The sequence below is a fragment of the Indicator indicator genome, chromosome Z (genome assembly GCF_027791375.1).
Source record: "Indicator indicator isolate 239-I01 chromosome Z, UM_Iind_1.1, whole genome shotgun sequence".
NCBI lineage: Eukaryota > Metazoa > Chordata > Aves > Piciformes > Indicatoridae > Indicator > Indicator indicator.
In genome coordinates, this window is record NC_072053.1 from 16756571 (window position 1) to 16770534 (window position 13964).

Sequence of the window (13964 nt, forward strand, 5' to 3'; positions counted from 1 at the left end):
CATCCCTTCATTGGGAAATGAATTTTCTGCCTCACATTTAACTGGTTCCCTTGCCAGAAGAGGTCTGGGCTGTCTCCATCCATGCCTCATTTTAGCATGGATCTGTAACATTTAATGAGCAGAAGACATGACCTATGGTTCTGCTTCCAGTACCACTTTTCATTAGAAGAATCTGCATCAAACTTTTCAGAATAAGATGCAGGAAACCTCACAGATTTCACAGACATGGAAGAATATGACCTTTTAAAGGTCTCATTGGTTTGGTGAGCCAGAATCTGTGACATGATCATGACACATGCTGTGAACACCTAAACAGATGAGATCTCAGCTCAAAAATCATGCCTTCTGAGCTTCGTTATTGAAATGTTTCTATGCCTGAAAATAATTATGCCAGACAACTATCATAAAAACAACTTCTCCTTAGCCAGGAGACAGTCTAACAGCAGCAAATTATCAGTCCTTGACTTCTTTGTTCAAAGTTTAGTTGTGAGGTTCTTGCCTAGTTGTTGTTTTAACTGCCATTTCCAATCAAGCGTGGAGTGGTTCATAGATGCTGACCAGTCTTCAACGACTTCAGGATGAGTTTTGCCAACTAATGCTCTCTTTGCCAAGGGAATACAGGTGCAGCTCAACAGTGCATAGTTAAAGGCAGGCTGACCCATTGAGTGTGATTAATTTGGTCTCACTTGGCTACTGTATAATATTAGATCTATTTTTCTTGCACTTTGCAAAGCAAAGCATTCAACTAAGAAAACAGTAAAAGGAAATTAATAAACATTCTATTTCTGTGGTTTTCTTTTGTCAGTTTATTTGATTGTCTCATCCTAATAACGAAGATCCATCCAACATCAACAGTTCTTGGGACTGATTTTCTCTTATTATCATTCAGGGATCTGGCTTTGTTTTCAACCTTTCCATTTATTTAAAATGCCCTGGATTTTATATTCAATTTTTATGCTCTCTGTTTCTGATTGTTTCCTTGAAATGGGAACTTCAAGGGCTTTGATAAATGGATTGAAAGGTTGGCTTATTTCTCTGTCACTTCTGCCTTTGCGTCCTCTGCAAAATGCTGTTTTGCAAATCATAAAGCTGGGGATTGCTAGTAAGTATTCATCAGAGTAAGGTTCAGAGGGCTGTAGGGGCATAACAGATTAGATAGTTCAAGTGAGGGGCCAGGAGAAAAAGCTGATGGGAAATAGCTGTAAATTGAAATTAAAACAAAAGGACATGGTGGTGATATCTATTCACTGAAAGAGGTTTTCCACTGCTGTGGTCTGTGGTGGTCTGTAAGACATGGAGAAAGGCCTTCAGTGGGTTTGTGAATCCCACTTAATTACTTAGAACTCATTACGCTTTCTTTCTGGTAACTCTAGTTAAACTAGTGCTGGTACAGGTATCTGTAAGGCTGTGATAGTTGTCCATTGATGCAAAAATCATCATCTGAAATGCAGATGGCAGCACTTGTGAACCATCTTCCCTACCCACAAAGACAGAAATCACCATTGCCAGGTAGTCAGTACTGAACGATGTATTGTAAATAATTGTCTTTCCCAGATACAGTTTTCATTAAATTAGACACCGCTAATGGAGTTAAGCACCTAGTCACAGTGCTTTCCCATTCAAGACATCAGCATATCCAAACAGCACTGCCCTTTAAACAGTCAAATTTGGGGCTTAGATAACTGCAGAGCGAGAAGCTTTGAGCACTAAATAGGTTATTTCCCTCCTGGATGAAGTGAAATGGAGTTTCTGGCCCTCCTGCCTCGTTGAAGTCATTGCACCAGAGCCCACATCAGGAGCACTCAGAGATCCTCTTGAACATCACAGTGGTTAGCCATTTCACAGTGAAGTCAGTCACTGAGAAACATCCTTGTGTCCCTGCACAGAAGGCCTCCCTGCAGAACAAACATCTGGGACTGCTAGCTGTCCTGCTGAATCTGTGTTCAGCTTGAGCAAGACCCTCAGAGCCCATCACTCCCTTTTCTGACTTCTACTCTCACCCTGCATTTCAGAGGGACTGCTCAGTCAACAGGTAACACAGTCCATGGTGTTTCACAAGGAGCTGCTTTCTCAGAGCGATGTGACCACCTTTCAGCACTAGCACTAATGCAGCCAGTAGTGAGAGCTGAAAGATCTTTCGGATGAGTCAAATGTGTGATTATTACACTTGTCCCTTCACACACCTCTGTAAGGGCAGCCATGTTCCTTCTGAATGAGCTTATTGCTCCCTTTCATTGTGTTACTATGGCAAACAAGGGAAGTGTTCATCTCCCAGCTCTGAGTCATTGCTGTTCTTCCAAAAATGTGTTCTGGACTGCTTTTCACAGGAGCTGCCAAACACACAATTCAGTATTCACTCTAGCTTCTTAGTGGCTGCAGACTGCAACTTGTATTGGGAAATGCTAATACTATTAATAACCCCTTTTTACATGAGACCTTTTCAAAGTGCAGGACTCAAAAGCACTTGACGCATTTTACTACCTACGCGTTGCAAATCCACACCCTCCTAGGACTTTCACAGCTGTCGTTGAGAAAGGCTGAGCTCCTTGTAAGTGCAGAGCAACAGCTCCAGTTGTCCTGCCCCAGAATCTTCAATGCGTCACCATACAAAAGAATGACAAGTCTTCTCCAGCACTGCAGCTACCTCCTGTACTCTTATGCACCACCAGATAACTCCAGACTTATGCAGACAGAACAGTGCTGAGCATTTCTGTTCACCAGAGCATTGCAAGTGGTGTACAAAATTCCATCCTCCCAGATATTTTTTCCTAGCAGCAAAATAACAATATCCATTCCCCTTAAAAGCATGACTACCTCCCAGAGATACAATCTCCTGTCTAGTCTGTTTGCCACTATATGCAACTATCTATCCAGCTATACATACATTTAAATCACCTTTATTCCCACTACAGGTAGGCACCTATATTTTCACAGAAAGGGCAATGCAAATTTGTTCATCCAAGGCCGTCTCATCCCATTTTGATTTATTTAGACAGCAGATCTGTTCATTTTTGCTTACTTTCCCTCCAGATGCCAAAGCCATCATCAACTTACCCAAGCATTTCTGACCTTTACTGCCTATGACCATTTCCTGCCAAATTCTTCCTCCAAAAGGGCTTGGTTTTGTAAAGACACCATTTGCTACAGGCAACAGTGAATGTCTTTGTCTTTGCTTTCCTTGCTTCTGTGCCAGGGAGAGGTCACATCAGGAGGACCACTCTGCCATGCCCCGGGGTTTGAGTGTGACTTGTGTTGATATGCATTGAGGTGAAATTACTTGTAAGGGAGGAAGGGAGGGGAGGGAGAGTTGGAGACGTGAAAAACCGCATCACTTCCACAACTGCTACTGCTCAGGAGAAAGAAGCAAAAGAAATATATATCTGCCTGCTTATTAATTTAAATCTAGACCCAGGAAGAAGTCAACGAACTGTAATTTATGAGCTGTCAAAGCCTGAAAAATTCCTTTTGACACTGTATTTTCAGTTATTACATGCTTTCCTGCAAGACGACAATGTAATTCTGTAGGGAACTTTCTGGTGAACAGCACAATGGCAGAGGGCAGTAGGGGCTTTCTTATTATCTTTTCTTACCCCTTTCTTTTTCTCTCCCCACTCCTTTCGATCATTCCCCGTTTCCTACCTTACTTCTCACCCAAACAGTAGCAAGGAAGTAAATCAGCAGCAGTCTCCATTCTGATATCTTTCAGGACCTCCAAGTAGTGCTCAGTGCCAGGCTGGATCTGGCACCGCAGGAAGATTTCTAAGGACTCACTTTGTGATGAGAACAGAGATAAGACATTGACCTCAGCTACACCAAAGAAAAGTCAAAAATACTTTCTTACATTCTCTCTGGCATTTTAAATACCTCTGCTGGTTTTTCTCTTCCCATGATAGGTACCCATCACTTCTGCTGTTGTACCTATTGATTGAAAGTCTCACATTTGTATTGGCATTGTTTGACAACCATCAGCTACCTCAGAGCACTGGAACAGGCTGCCTAGGGAGGTTGTGGAATCTGCTTCTCCAGAGGCTTTCAAAACCTACCTGTGTGGACTACCCTAAGTGATCCTGCTCTGACAGGGGGTTTGAACCCAATGATCTCTTGAGGTCGCTTCCAACCTCTAATATACTGTGATACTGTGATACTGTGAATTTGGAACCACTGCCTTTCTGACTCCCGTATGCATCTCCATGAAGGCGTGGAAATGCATGGAGCTGGAGAGTCACAACAGCAGTATCATTACCCAGTGCATTTAATAATGAAACTCAAGCTAACATCAAATGAAGCCTGACTTAAAAATGTTTCTCTTGCCTGAATCCAACCTGAAGTTCCTCTGTCATGCAGCTTATTTTCTTATCACTTGGGGATAGGAATGAGGGAGATATTTCACAACAAATGTTGTTTATCCCTATATTTCCACAACTTTTTTCTTCTTGCACTCAATTGCTTTTTAATTTGAGTTTCTGGTTGTGGTGGGAAGGTTGTCTTTGTGCTTTATTTTTTTCTTTGTAGCTTTGATTTCTCACTTACAGCTCAGAAAACTCTTTTAAGGTCTATTCTCTCTGATAGGCACTTTGCCTCATATTTAGAGAATCACACCCACACACTGCACGCATCCATATGCAAACATACAGACATACACACATATTTTCTGACTGAACTCAGCTCCAAATCTTCTGCTTGAGTATAATTTAAGCAGCCTCTGCAGAGCTCTCTGAAGTCAGGATTACAGTCTAGTGCTCTGAAAGCACCGTAGGGAAAAACAGATCTAGAGGAACGTACAGTGCTTTCTACTGGGTTGTGCTGCAAGGCAAACAGTTGCAATTCCCAGAGACTGTTACGGGCTATATTCCTCTTTAACCACACTGTCACAGTTTTTCTAGATCTGAATTGGGATCAATACTACCACACAACATTACTTGTGCAATATCTGAACTAGTATATGCTAGAGCAGTGTTATAGCTTTGCTGTCCTTGCTGTGTGATAGCATGTTCTCTCAGAATTGGATATCAAAATAACAAAAGTCAAAATTCCCCTGGATTGCAGATGGGGAGATCAAAAAATAAAAACAAAGAGATTTTTCTCAGAACTACTCTCTTATTTAATAGCAGAAACAGAGATAAAGACCTTCTCTTGAATGTAAGACTGGTACCAAGGGAACTGGGGACAAACAGTTGTATCTTACTTGTGAATGAGTTATTGATGGGCAAACTTTCAGTGTCTTTACTAAAATTCAGGGAAGCTTGCTAAAAAATCTTCATGGCTTTCATATCTGGGTCCTAGCTTCCACTCAGACAAGCTGTATGATGCGACCACCAAATCACCCAGGGATGGATCTTCTTTTCTTGTAGCTGTAACAAATCAGAGCAAACCAATAGTTAAAGAGTGGAAGAGTCAAAGCAGGATTCAGTGCACCTCCCTTCACTTTATTTTGGTTAACATTACGTATGCTAAATAAATGTCATCCCAAATGGAACTGGGCTTTACTGCTAGATCAGAAAAACATTCAGGGAAGCTGAATTGTCTTACATTACTTCTGTTCACATTGCTTGTGAACAGAAATTTCTGAATGCATTCACTACAATTAATTGTGCTTCCAGGAAAAAGCTATTGAAGTGAGAAAAGGAAAAACTGTCCTGTTTTTCCTCTTGCATGAATACTCTTCATAATTGTGACTCTTTTCCCCTCTACTTACTGATCTCTCCAGCTCTCATTCTTCTTTGGGACTTACTTGTAGAGGCCATTTCAGGCCAGGGTCCTGCAGCCATAACAATGACAAGGACATGGTAAAGAAGAACACGGTCCTTCTTATGAGTCACTGTATTTGCAAAAATTAATGTCCACACCTGCATAACAAGTATCCTTGGGGTGACTCAATCATTAGTAACATGATATGACAACCAAAAAGTAAGAATAGGAATAACTAAGATCTATGTCCAACTTCTGTGACAATATCTGGAGAACATGTTATGTATTTTAAAAAATGCAATATTCCTTAAAGTGTTAGAGAATTATACTGCAACAGAGGTGAAGACTTGCTATTCAAGCTGGTGAGGAGGAACAGTGCCAGAGGCATTGGAAGGGAGGAGATGCCTATGTGTCTTTTGAGATTCTATCTTCCTCCTGGCAAAACTGACTGATTGGACCTCTAGAATTCAAACTTCCTTGTAGTTCCTGCTGAGTACAGTGTTAAAGAGGGCATACATTAAATGGATTAAGAAATGGGTAATGGACAAATCCCAAAATGCAGTTGTCAAAGAGAAAGCATAATAGAGTAAAGGCATTTACAGCAGACTTCTGCAAAGATCAATACTGGCTCTGATGCTAGTCAGCATTGTCATGAATAATGTGGAACTAAATATCCCAGCTGATAAAGTTTGTGGATAGCACAAAATGGGCAATTGGAAGGACAGAAGTCTGATGCAGAGTCATCTGAGTCAGGTCACTCTGACCAAGTTTGTCTGGCATGTACATGTTTCTGCAGAACAAATCTAAGCTGACTTATAGAGGAATAAGACTAAAAACAAAGTCTAAGAAATAAGTGGTTATATTTCATAAGACGATTACCTAGAAAAACTGGTTAGCCCAGCATTGTAGTGGGCAAAACCATCTAATGGGACTCCTTGCTGCATAAACAAAGAAACTGGAAGACAAAAATGATTTTCAGTATGAAATTTTTGATAGGTGAAGTACTCCAAAAAACTGCCCCCTACTGGCATTCGCTCTTAAAAAAATGTAAAAGACTTTCATAAATATCTGTATAAATAAAACAGATTCTTCTGAGTGTCAAGGTTAAAGAGTTGTGTTCTTCCTTGCCTAAGAAAGCTCCAAAAGACTTGGGTTCTTATGAAAGTATCTTTTTTGGGAGAGATATCTTTTATAGTAAAATGTGCTTTATCCACTGGAGAGAGAGGCTAAACTTTTCCATGAAATTTTTCTAATTTGAATGTGATGCCGAACACAGTAAACAGAGAAGACAGGGGCAGGCTCTTGTCACAAGTGGATGAGCATCAAAGTATACTGAGATGATGACAAGCTCTCTGCCTCTTGTCCTTGTAGTAAAACCCCTCTCTAGGACTCATATTTTAGCCAAAACAACTTATGGGTAGAGCTGCAGGGCAGCAGCAGAATGGCTTGTGGTTGGTGTCTCAGTTATGGGATGGGAGGCTCCTGGGGGCCAGCAATTTGGGCATCTCCAGAACAGAGGCAGAGACACAAGACCACTGAAAATGTCTTTTTGAAGACAAGCCATGTAAGCCTCTGACTAGCCTGGGGTTAAGGGAGTTTTGGGAGGAAGAAGGGGTCATTGCTACTTTATTTTTCCCTCTGCAATGCCCATCTTTACTTCCTGACTGATACTGCAAAATTCTGGAGAAGGTCTTTAGCATGGGGAGCATCCTAAGACCATGCCCTGGCTCTCTCTGGCAGTTACCACTTGCTGTCACATTCCAAAAGAAGCAGCAAGTCTGTTCCACGCACACAAAGAACAAAGCCCTCACAGAGCCAAGTGAGAGCTACAACTTGTCAGCACGTCTCTCAGCCTGCCAAGGGCCAAAACACAAAACACAAGCAGGGCCTGAAATGAGGGAAATAGGGGAAAATAATATCACAGTGAGCTCTGAAGGCTCAGAAAAAGCTTGCTATAAACAGCACCTTCACTCCCTGTCTCTGTCTCTGTTCTGACTACTGAGGAATGGAAGACATGACTCCACTTAGCACAGTTACAGTAGCCAGTTCGGACTGGTTTGCACAGTTCTGCTTTCTCCACATACACCAAAAGCATTGCTAGCCTAAAAGTATTATTAATCCCAGATGGAAGAGCCTACTGAGGTTTATGCTTTCCCACGTGGACAGTGAAGCTCTAGTAGCTAGAAATCTTCCTTTCAAGGCTCAGATTTTACCCTGAATCAGAGATTTTACCCTGAATCAGAGAATTAATTTCTCCAGGCACTAACTTCAGGTGGAAATGGTACAACTACTTTTTATATTTGCTGGTCAGACCACAGCACTGTTGGTGGATGAAATATTCTGTCATCATGTGGTCTATTGTTGATTTATAGTTATAAAGACTTTTCAGGGAGCTTTGTAGATTTATGCTTACTGATAATTTGGTCCAGATGTACGATTTTCTGTCTGAAGTACTTTTGGCATAGATAATATACCATATCAAGAGAAAGATAAGAGTATAATTAGCACTGTGCAGGGGTAAGACAAATTACCAAATTCAGTTCATTTCTGTAAATATAGAGATATATCTATATAAAGCGAGTTGAGAAAGCTGACTGAAAACAGGAGACCAACATCTGCACTTCATACAGACCAAGTATTATACTGCCAATTCTTAATACAGTTGGTAGCATATGCACCCTTCAGACACTGATCTAATTAAAATTAGATGAAGCAGAGTACTGAGAATAGAAAATTGCTTAACAAATATTTGTCTTGCTTCCATCACAGCACTGTGCTGCATCTCCTGATACCCAAACTAGTAAGGTATTGAATTCTCTCCTGTAAGTCACACCTGTTGTTAATCTCCTGTGTAGAATAAGAGGTGCTTTTCCTCCTGCAGCTGTATGGAAGTGCGCAGTCTCTGGTTCTCAGCCCTTCCTATTGACTCTTCTTCATGACTTGCACAGCACAAGATTGGGAATGGCACATATAGGATCAAGTTGTGGTTTGAAGACAAGATTTTGTCTAACTCTTAGAAGAGCAAGGGCACAAATTCATTAATCCTGAAGGAAAACCAAAGGACAGTATGGTCCTTCAGAGAATGCAGGGCTACCCATCAACAACACTTTTACAGAAGTGCACTAAGTCAGTGAATATGACTTAATAGGTAGAGTAGGGCTGAGCTGTGAAGAATTTAAAGAAACTAGAGTGAAGAAGGAATTCACTAAGGAAACAGGCAAGGTAAGGTTTGGCCTTCAGGATTTCCATCCCCCTGCATAGTAGGGAAGAAAATAGATTCATAAATTCATAGAATGTCAGGTTGGAAGTGACATCAAGGATCATCCAGTCGAGCCTTTCAGGGTAAGAATATAGTTTAAATGAGATGGCCCGGCACCCTGTGAAGCTCAGGGTCTTGAAACTGCCTAATGTAGGGCAATCCACCACCTCCCTGGGAGTTTATTCCAACATAAATAGTTTGAATAGTGAAAAACTTTTTTCTGCTATCCAGTCCAAATCTTCCCAGTAGCAACTTGTACCCTCTACCCACATGACTCTTTGTAAAAATGAAGTTTCTCTCCTCATGATAGCTACCCTTTTTGTACCGACTAGGAGGTACATGATTATGAGGTGTCTGCTAAAGCTTCTCTTTTCAAGGCTGAACAAACCTAGTTCTCTCAGCCTTTCTTCATATAACAGGTCTTCCAATCCTCTGATCATTCTTGTGGCCCTTCTCTGGACCCTTTCCAGCCTGTCTTCTCTCTTCTTGTATAGCAGGGACCAAAAGTGTACACAATACCCAAGACTCAGCCTGTCCAGCGCTGTGTAGAGTGGGAGAATGGCATTTATATTGCAGCTTGTGATACCCTTATTAATGCAACTGAGCCTCTGCTAATGCGAGTTAAAGATATGATATGTGTGTCTACTACAGCCAATGTGCTTTTACTGTGAGTTCAGACAACAGCATCCAAAATCAGAGTCATGAGATTTTCCCCAGTTGCCGCAATGCGAGAGACGGGACAAAGCCTGATACAAGAAAAGTGTCAGTTTATTGTACAAAGCTTTTTCTTTATATAGGTTAACATAATATCAGAAGGCAGCTTGTAATTGGTCATTAGTATGTCCAAGCAACAGTTGTAAATTCATGATTGGCTACAGAGAGAAAGTATCATGCGAACGCATATATTTTTCCAAGGCTTAAACAAATGTCAGGCAAGAGATAAACGATTCTATAATTCTGCATCTTCGATGTTACAACTTTTACTGAGTTCCTGTTATCAGGTCCCTGCATAACTCCCTTAGGTCACAGTGACTACTGGGAGTCAACCTATCTATGTTTTCCTTTCTACACAGCTGCACTCTGTTCCCAGGGTTTACCACCCATCAGAGACACAATGTCTCCAGTATCTGGGGTGCTGGTCCCTAAATCAATTCCTTCACCCAGTGGCCTGTTGGGAAACAGCTGACTAAACTATGTGAGAAGAGAGGTCCTGTGCCTTCTTCTGGCCAAGTTCACCCCTGAAACTTATCTTCAAAGACAGCCACCATCAATGCCAGCTCTTGGAGTAAATTGGCTCTGTGTCAGAAGGCTGTTTATGAACTATTCTTTACTGCTGGCATAGCACCCAGCTCTTTTTCACCTTTCTTAAAGGTTAACCTCATTTCCCTCTATTAGTTGGTTTTAGCGAATGCCATTTGGCGCTGCAGTTAAAGAGCTCTGTCAGCGGATGGAAATGACAGTGGCATTTAAAGCCAGTCGGAGTTGAATGTTGGGAGGGTGGGAGGGTGAGTGGAAGAAATAATCTTTAATAAAACGTTTGCAGAGAGATGCTAAGCTACATCAAAGGAGTTTCACTTTCCCCAGTGAAAGAACACATCTTTAACAACATGTGCTTAGAGGGTTAAGCCTCCTCTGAGTTTGAAACCAGCCCAACCCTAGGTAGATAAAGCACTTGGGGATCTCCAGATCAGGGCACGGGATATGCCAGTCCCATGAATAACTTCTTGCTGGGCTTAGTAGGCCATGTTTTCAGCCAAGCAGGTGTTCTAGTGTGAGGTGTCCCTGCCCATGGCAGGGGGGTTGGAACTAGATGATCCTTGTGGTCCCTTCCAACCCTGACTGATTCTGTGATTCTATGAATATTGTGCTTTTACTAAAAGAAGGTTCCTCTGTGAATGTCTTGGTTATCAATTTTATTGCAACTGTCATGTCATGTGCTGCCATTTCTGCTTGGCCTTTCAGGCCACACTGTCTGGTCACAGTTTTATGACATTCCTTCACTGCTCTGCACTTTTGTTTAAAAACCTGGGGTCAGGCTTGCAGGAGAGTCTTCCACTCAGGGGAAGGATGAGTTCTGCCCATGAAGGAGATTTCACAGGGTTTTGTTTTTCTTTTTCCTTATTGCAGCAGAATGGTGAAAGAAAGCTAAGAAAACAGGCTGAATCAGGGAAATTCATACAGACCCCCAAACAACATCACACAAAAGGTTTGATTAGAGTTCTTTATTCTGTGTCCTCCTGCTCTGTCCTCATCAGACCTCTGCTGATACCGGTGTAATATGCCTTTCTATATCAGGGAGAGTCTGCAATACCCAGCATCAATAAGGTCATGGTAAGCATCAGTTCAGCAAATCAAGCATTTGATCCAAAGCCTATAAGACTCTGTGGCACTTTTTCACATTACCTTCACTAAGCTTCAACTCTAACCCTGAATCCCTGATGTTTACTTCAAGCACTGGAGTAACATCACTAGAATATAATGTTCCTTTGTATAACCACCTTAAGGTAATGATCTAAATGAATATGTGGATAAGTCAAGCCAGATCATGCCAGGTGGCTTCCTGAAGCAGATCCATTGATTTCCTGGATCATTTGTAGCCAAAGCATGTTGTCATTTGCTGGCCAAATCATTTCAAAGGAACAGATATCTATCTGAGTATGTAGTTCTGTAAAAGGCAAAGCATTTCCCTAGAGTAAGTCCATTTCAATGACATTTTTATCAGAGGACAATTTAAAAAAAAAATCAAGTTCTTATTTCAGGAGGTACAAAACTATAATTTTAATAGGGTCTTTTTCATTTATTTTTTTTTTAAGTATCTATTTTGTTAAACCACTAAGAACATAGGAGCTTTCCTTTTGGATGAGACTAAAGGTTTGTCTAGGCAAGCATCTCCTGCTCCAGTAATGCCCATTAGAAAAAGTAAGAACAGGGATTTTATACAGATTGACTCCTACTTTACTACCATCTGGTTTCCAGCAGACAGAGGTTTAGTGACTAAGGTAGCTTTTGTATCTGGGTCATATGTTTAATAGCAGTGAGTGGACACAACCACAACTAATTGGTCTAATTTTCCTTGCAGCTAATTTACTACTTTTACATCCAGCATCATCCCATGGCAGAAACATCTTTCATTTATTCACATAGTGTGTGAAAATGTACTCTTTTGTCTGGCTGAAAAACACAGCCATTCGGCTTTATATATTTTATGTTTTGAGGTTATTAAGACAAAGCCTTTATTCCTCTGAGGCACTACCCCGTAACATTTCACAACTGAAGAATTTCCATTTCACAAGAACTTTGGCCTCTTCAGTTCAAAGTAGGAGCATATTTTTTGAGACATCAGTATTTCTCATAGAGATAAAATTCCATTTTTCATCCAGTTTCAGTCATTTCATTATATCATTGTAATTGAGGGTGACAGAAACAAAAAATTAAAAAAAAAACCTACTTAGGCACCCTGTTAAGAAATGGTGAGAATGAACACAAGCAGTTTCTTCCTCCCAGCTGGGCTAGGAAAGTCACAAGGACAGGTTAGGGGGGTCACTCCAGTCTCATCACACTGACATTATGTCATTCTCCCAGCTTATAGTTTAATCACAGAATCATAGAATCAGGCAGGGTTGGAAGGGACCACAAGGATCATCTAGTTCCAACCCCCCTGCCATGGCCAGGGACACTTCACACTAGATCAGCCTGCCAGAGCCTCATCCAGCCTGGCCTTAAACACCTCCAGGGATGGGACCACAACCACCTCCCTGGACAACCCATTCCAGGCTCTCACCACTCTCATGGGGAAGAATTTCTTCCTCACATCCGGTCTGAATCTCCCCACTTCCAGCTTTATTCCATTCCCCCTAGTCCTGTCACTACCTGATAGCCTAAAAAGTCTCTCCTCAGCTTTCTTTTAGGCCCCCTTCAGATACTGGAAGGCCACAATAAGGTCACCTCGGAGCCTTCTCTTCTCCAGACTGAACAGCCCCAACTCTCTCAGTCTGTCCTCATAGGAGAGGTGCTCCAGCCCTCTGATCATTCTGCTGGCCCTTCTCTGGACATGTTCCAGCATGTCCAAATCCTCCAAATCTGGAGCCAAATAGAGGCTCCAGAACTGGATGCAGTACTCCAGGTGGGGTCTCACCAGAGCAGAGGAGAGAGGGAGAATCACCTCCCTTGACCTGCTGGCCACACTTCTCTTGATGCAGCCCAGGATCTGGTTGGCTTTCTGGGTTGCAAGTGCACATTGACAGCTCATGTTGAGCTTCTCATCCATTAGCACCCCCAAGTCCCTCTCCTCAGGATTGTTTTCCAGCCAGTCACTGCCCAGATTTTGCTTGGGATTGCCTCGACCCAGATGCAGGACCCTGCACTTGGTCTTGTTGAACCTCAGGAGGTTGTCTTGTGCCCACCTCTCCAGCCTGTCAAGGTCCCTCTGGATGCCATCCCTTCCCTCCAGCATGTCTGCTGCACCACACAGCTTGGTGTCATCAGCAAACTTGCTGAGGGTGCACTCAATGCCACTGTCCATGTCACCGACAAAGATGTTGAACAAGACTGGTCCCAGAACTGATGCCTGAGGGACTCGGCTTGTCACTGGCCTCCACTGGGACATGGAGCCATTGACAGCCACTCTTTGGGTGTGGCCATCAAGCCAGTTCTTTATCCATCTTGTGGTCCACCCATCAAACCCATGTTTCACCAGTTTGAAGACCAGGATGTGGTGTGGGACAGTGTCGAAGGCTTTGGTCAGGTCCAGGTAAATGACATCAGTTGCTCTCCCCTCATCTATTAATGTTGTCACCTGTTCATAGAAGGCCACCAGGTTTGTCAGGCAGGATTTGCCCTTAGTGCTCAAATCCATAGGCAAATCCTTACAGAATTTCAGCTCTTGTTCTGTAAAGTACAGTGAAATTATGTTTTTATTTCCAACCTCTTTGTTTTTCTGCATACAGTTACACAGAATTCTCTTTTTTTCAAGCTTAAACACACAGCTTGGCACACTGCACTTCTGATTTTAGGTGAG

At 42.1% G+C, this 13964-nt stretch overlaps 1 protein-coding gene across 32 annotated transcripts in view; it reads left to right on the plus strand.

Moving 5' to 3' along the window:
* Positions 1-13964, plus strand: part of CELF4 (CUGBP Elav-like family member 4) — a 745900-nt gene that overhangs the window by 643384 nt on the left and 88552 nt on the right. For 6 of the 32 annotated variants that reach the window (XM_054397311.1, XM_054397284.1, XM_054397298.1 and 3 more), the window contains exon 5: positions 3707-3718. The exons of the other annotated variants lie outside the window; for them this stretch is intronic. In XM_054397311.1, coding sequence (XP_054253286.1) covers positions 3707-3718 — 12 coding nt within the window. The remainder of the gene's footprint in view (positions 1-3706; positions 3719-13964) is intronic. 32 annotated transcript variants of the gene reach the window in all.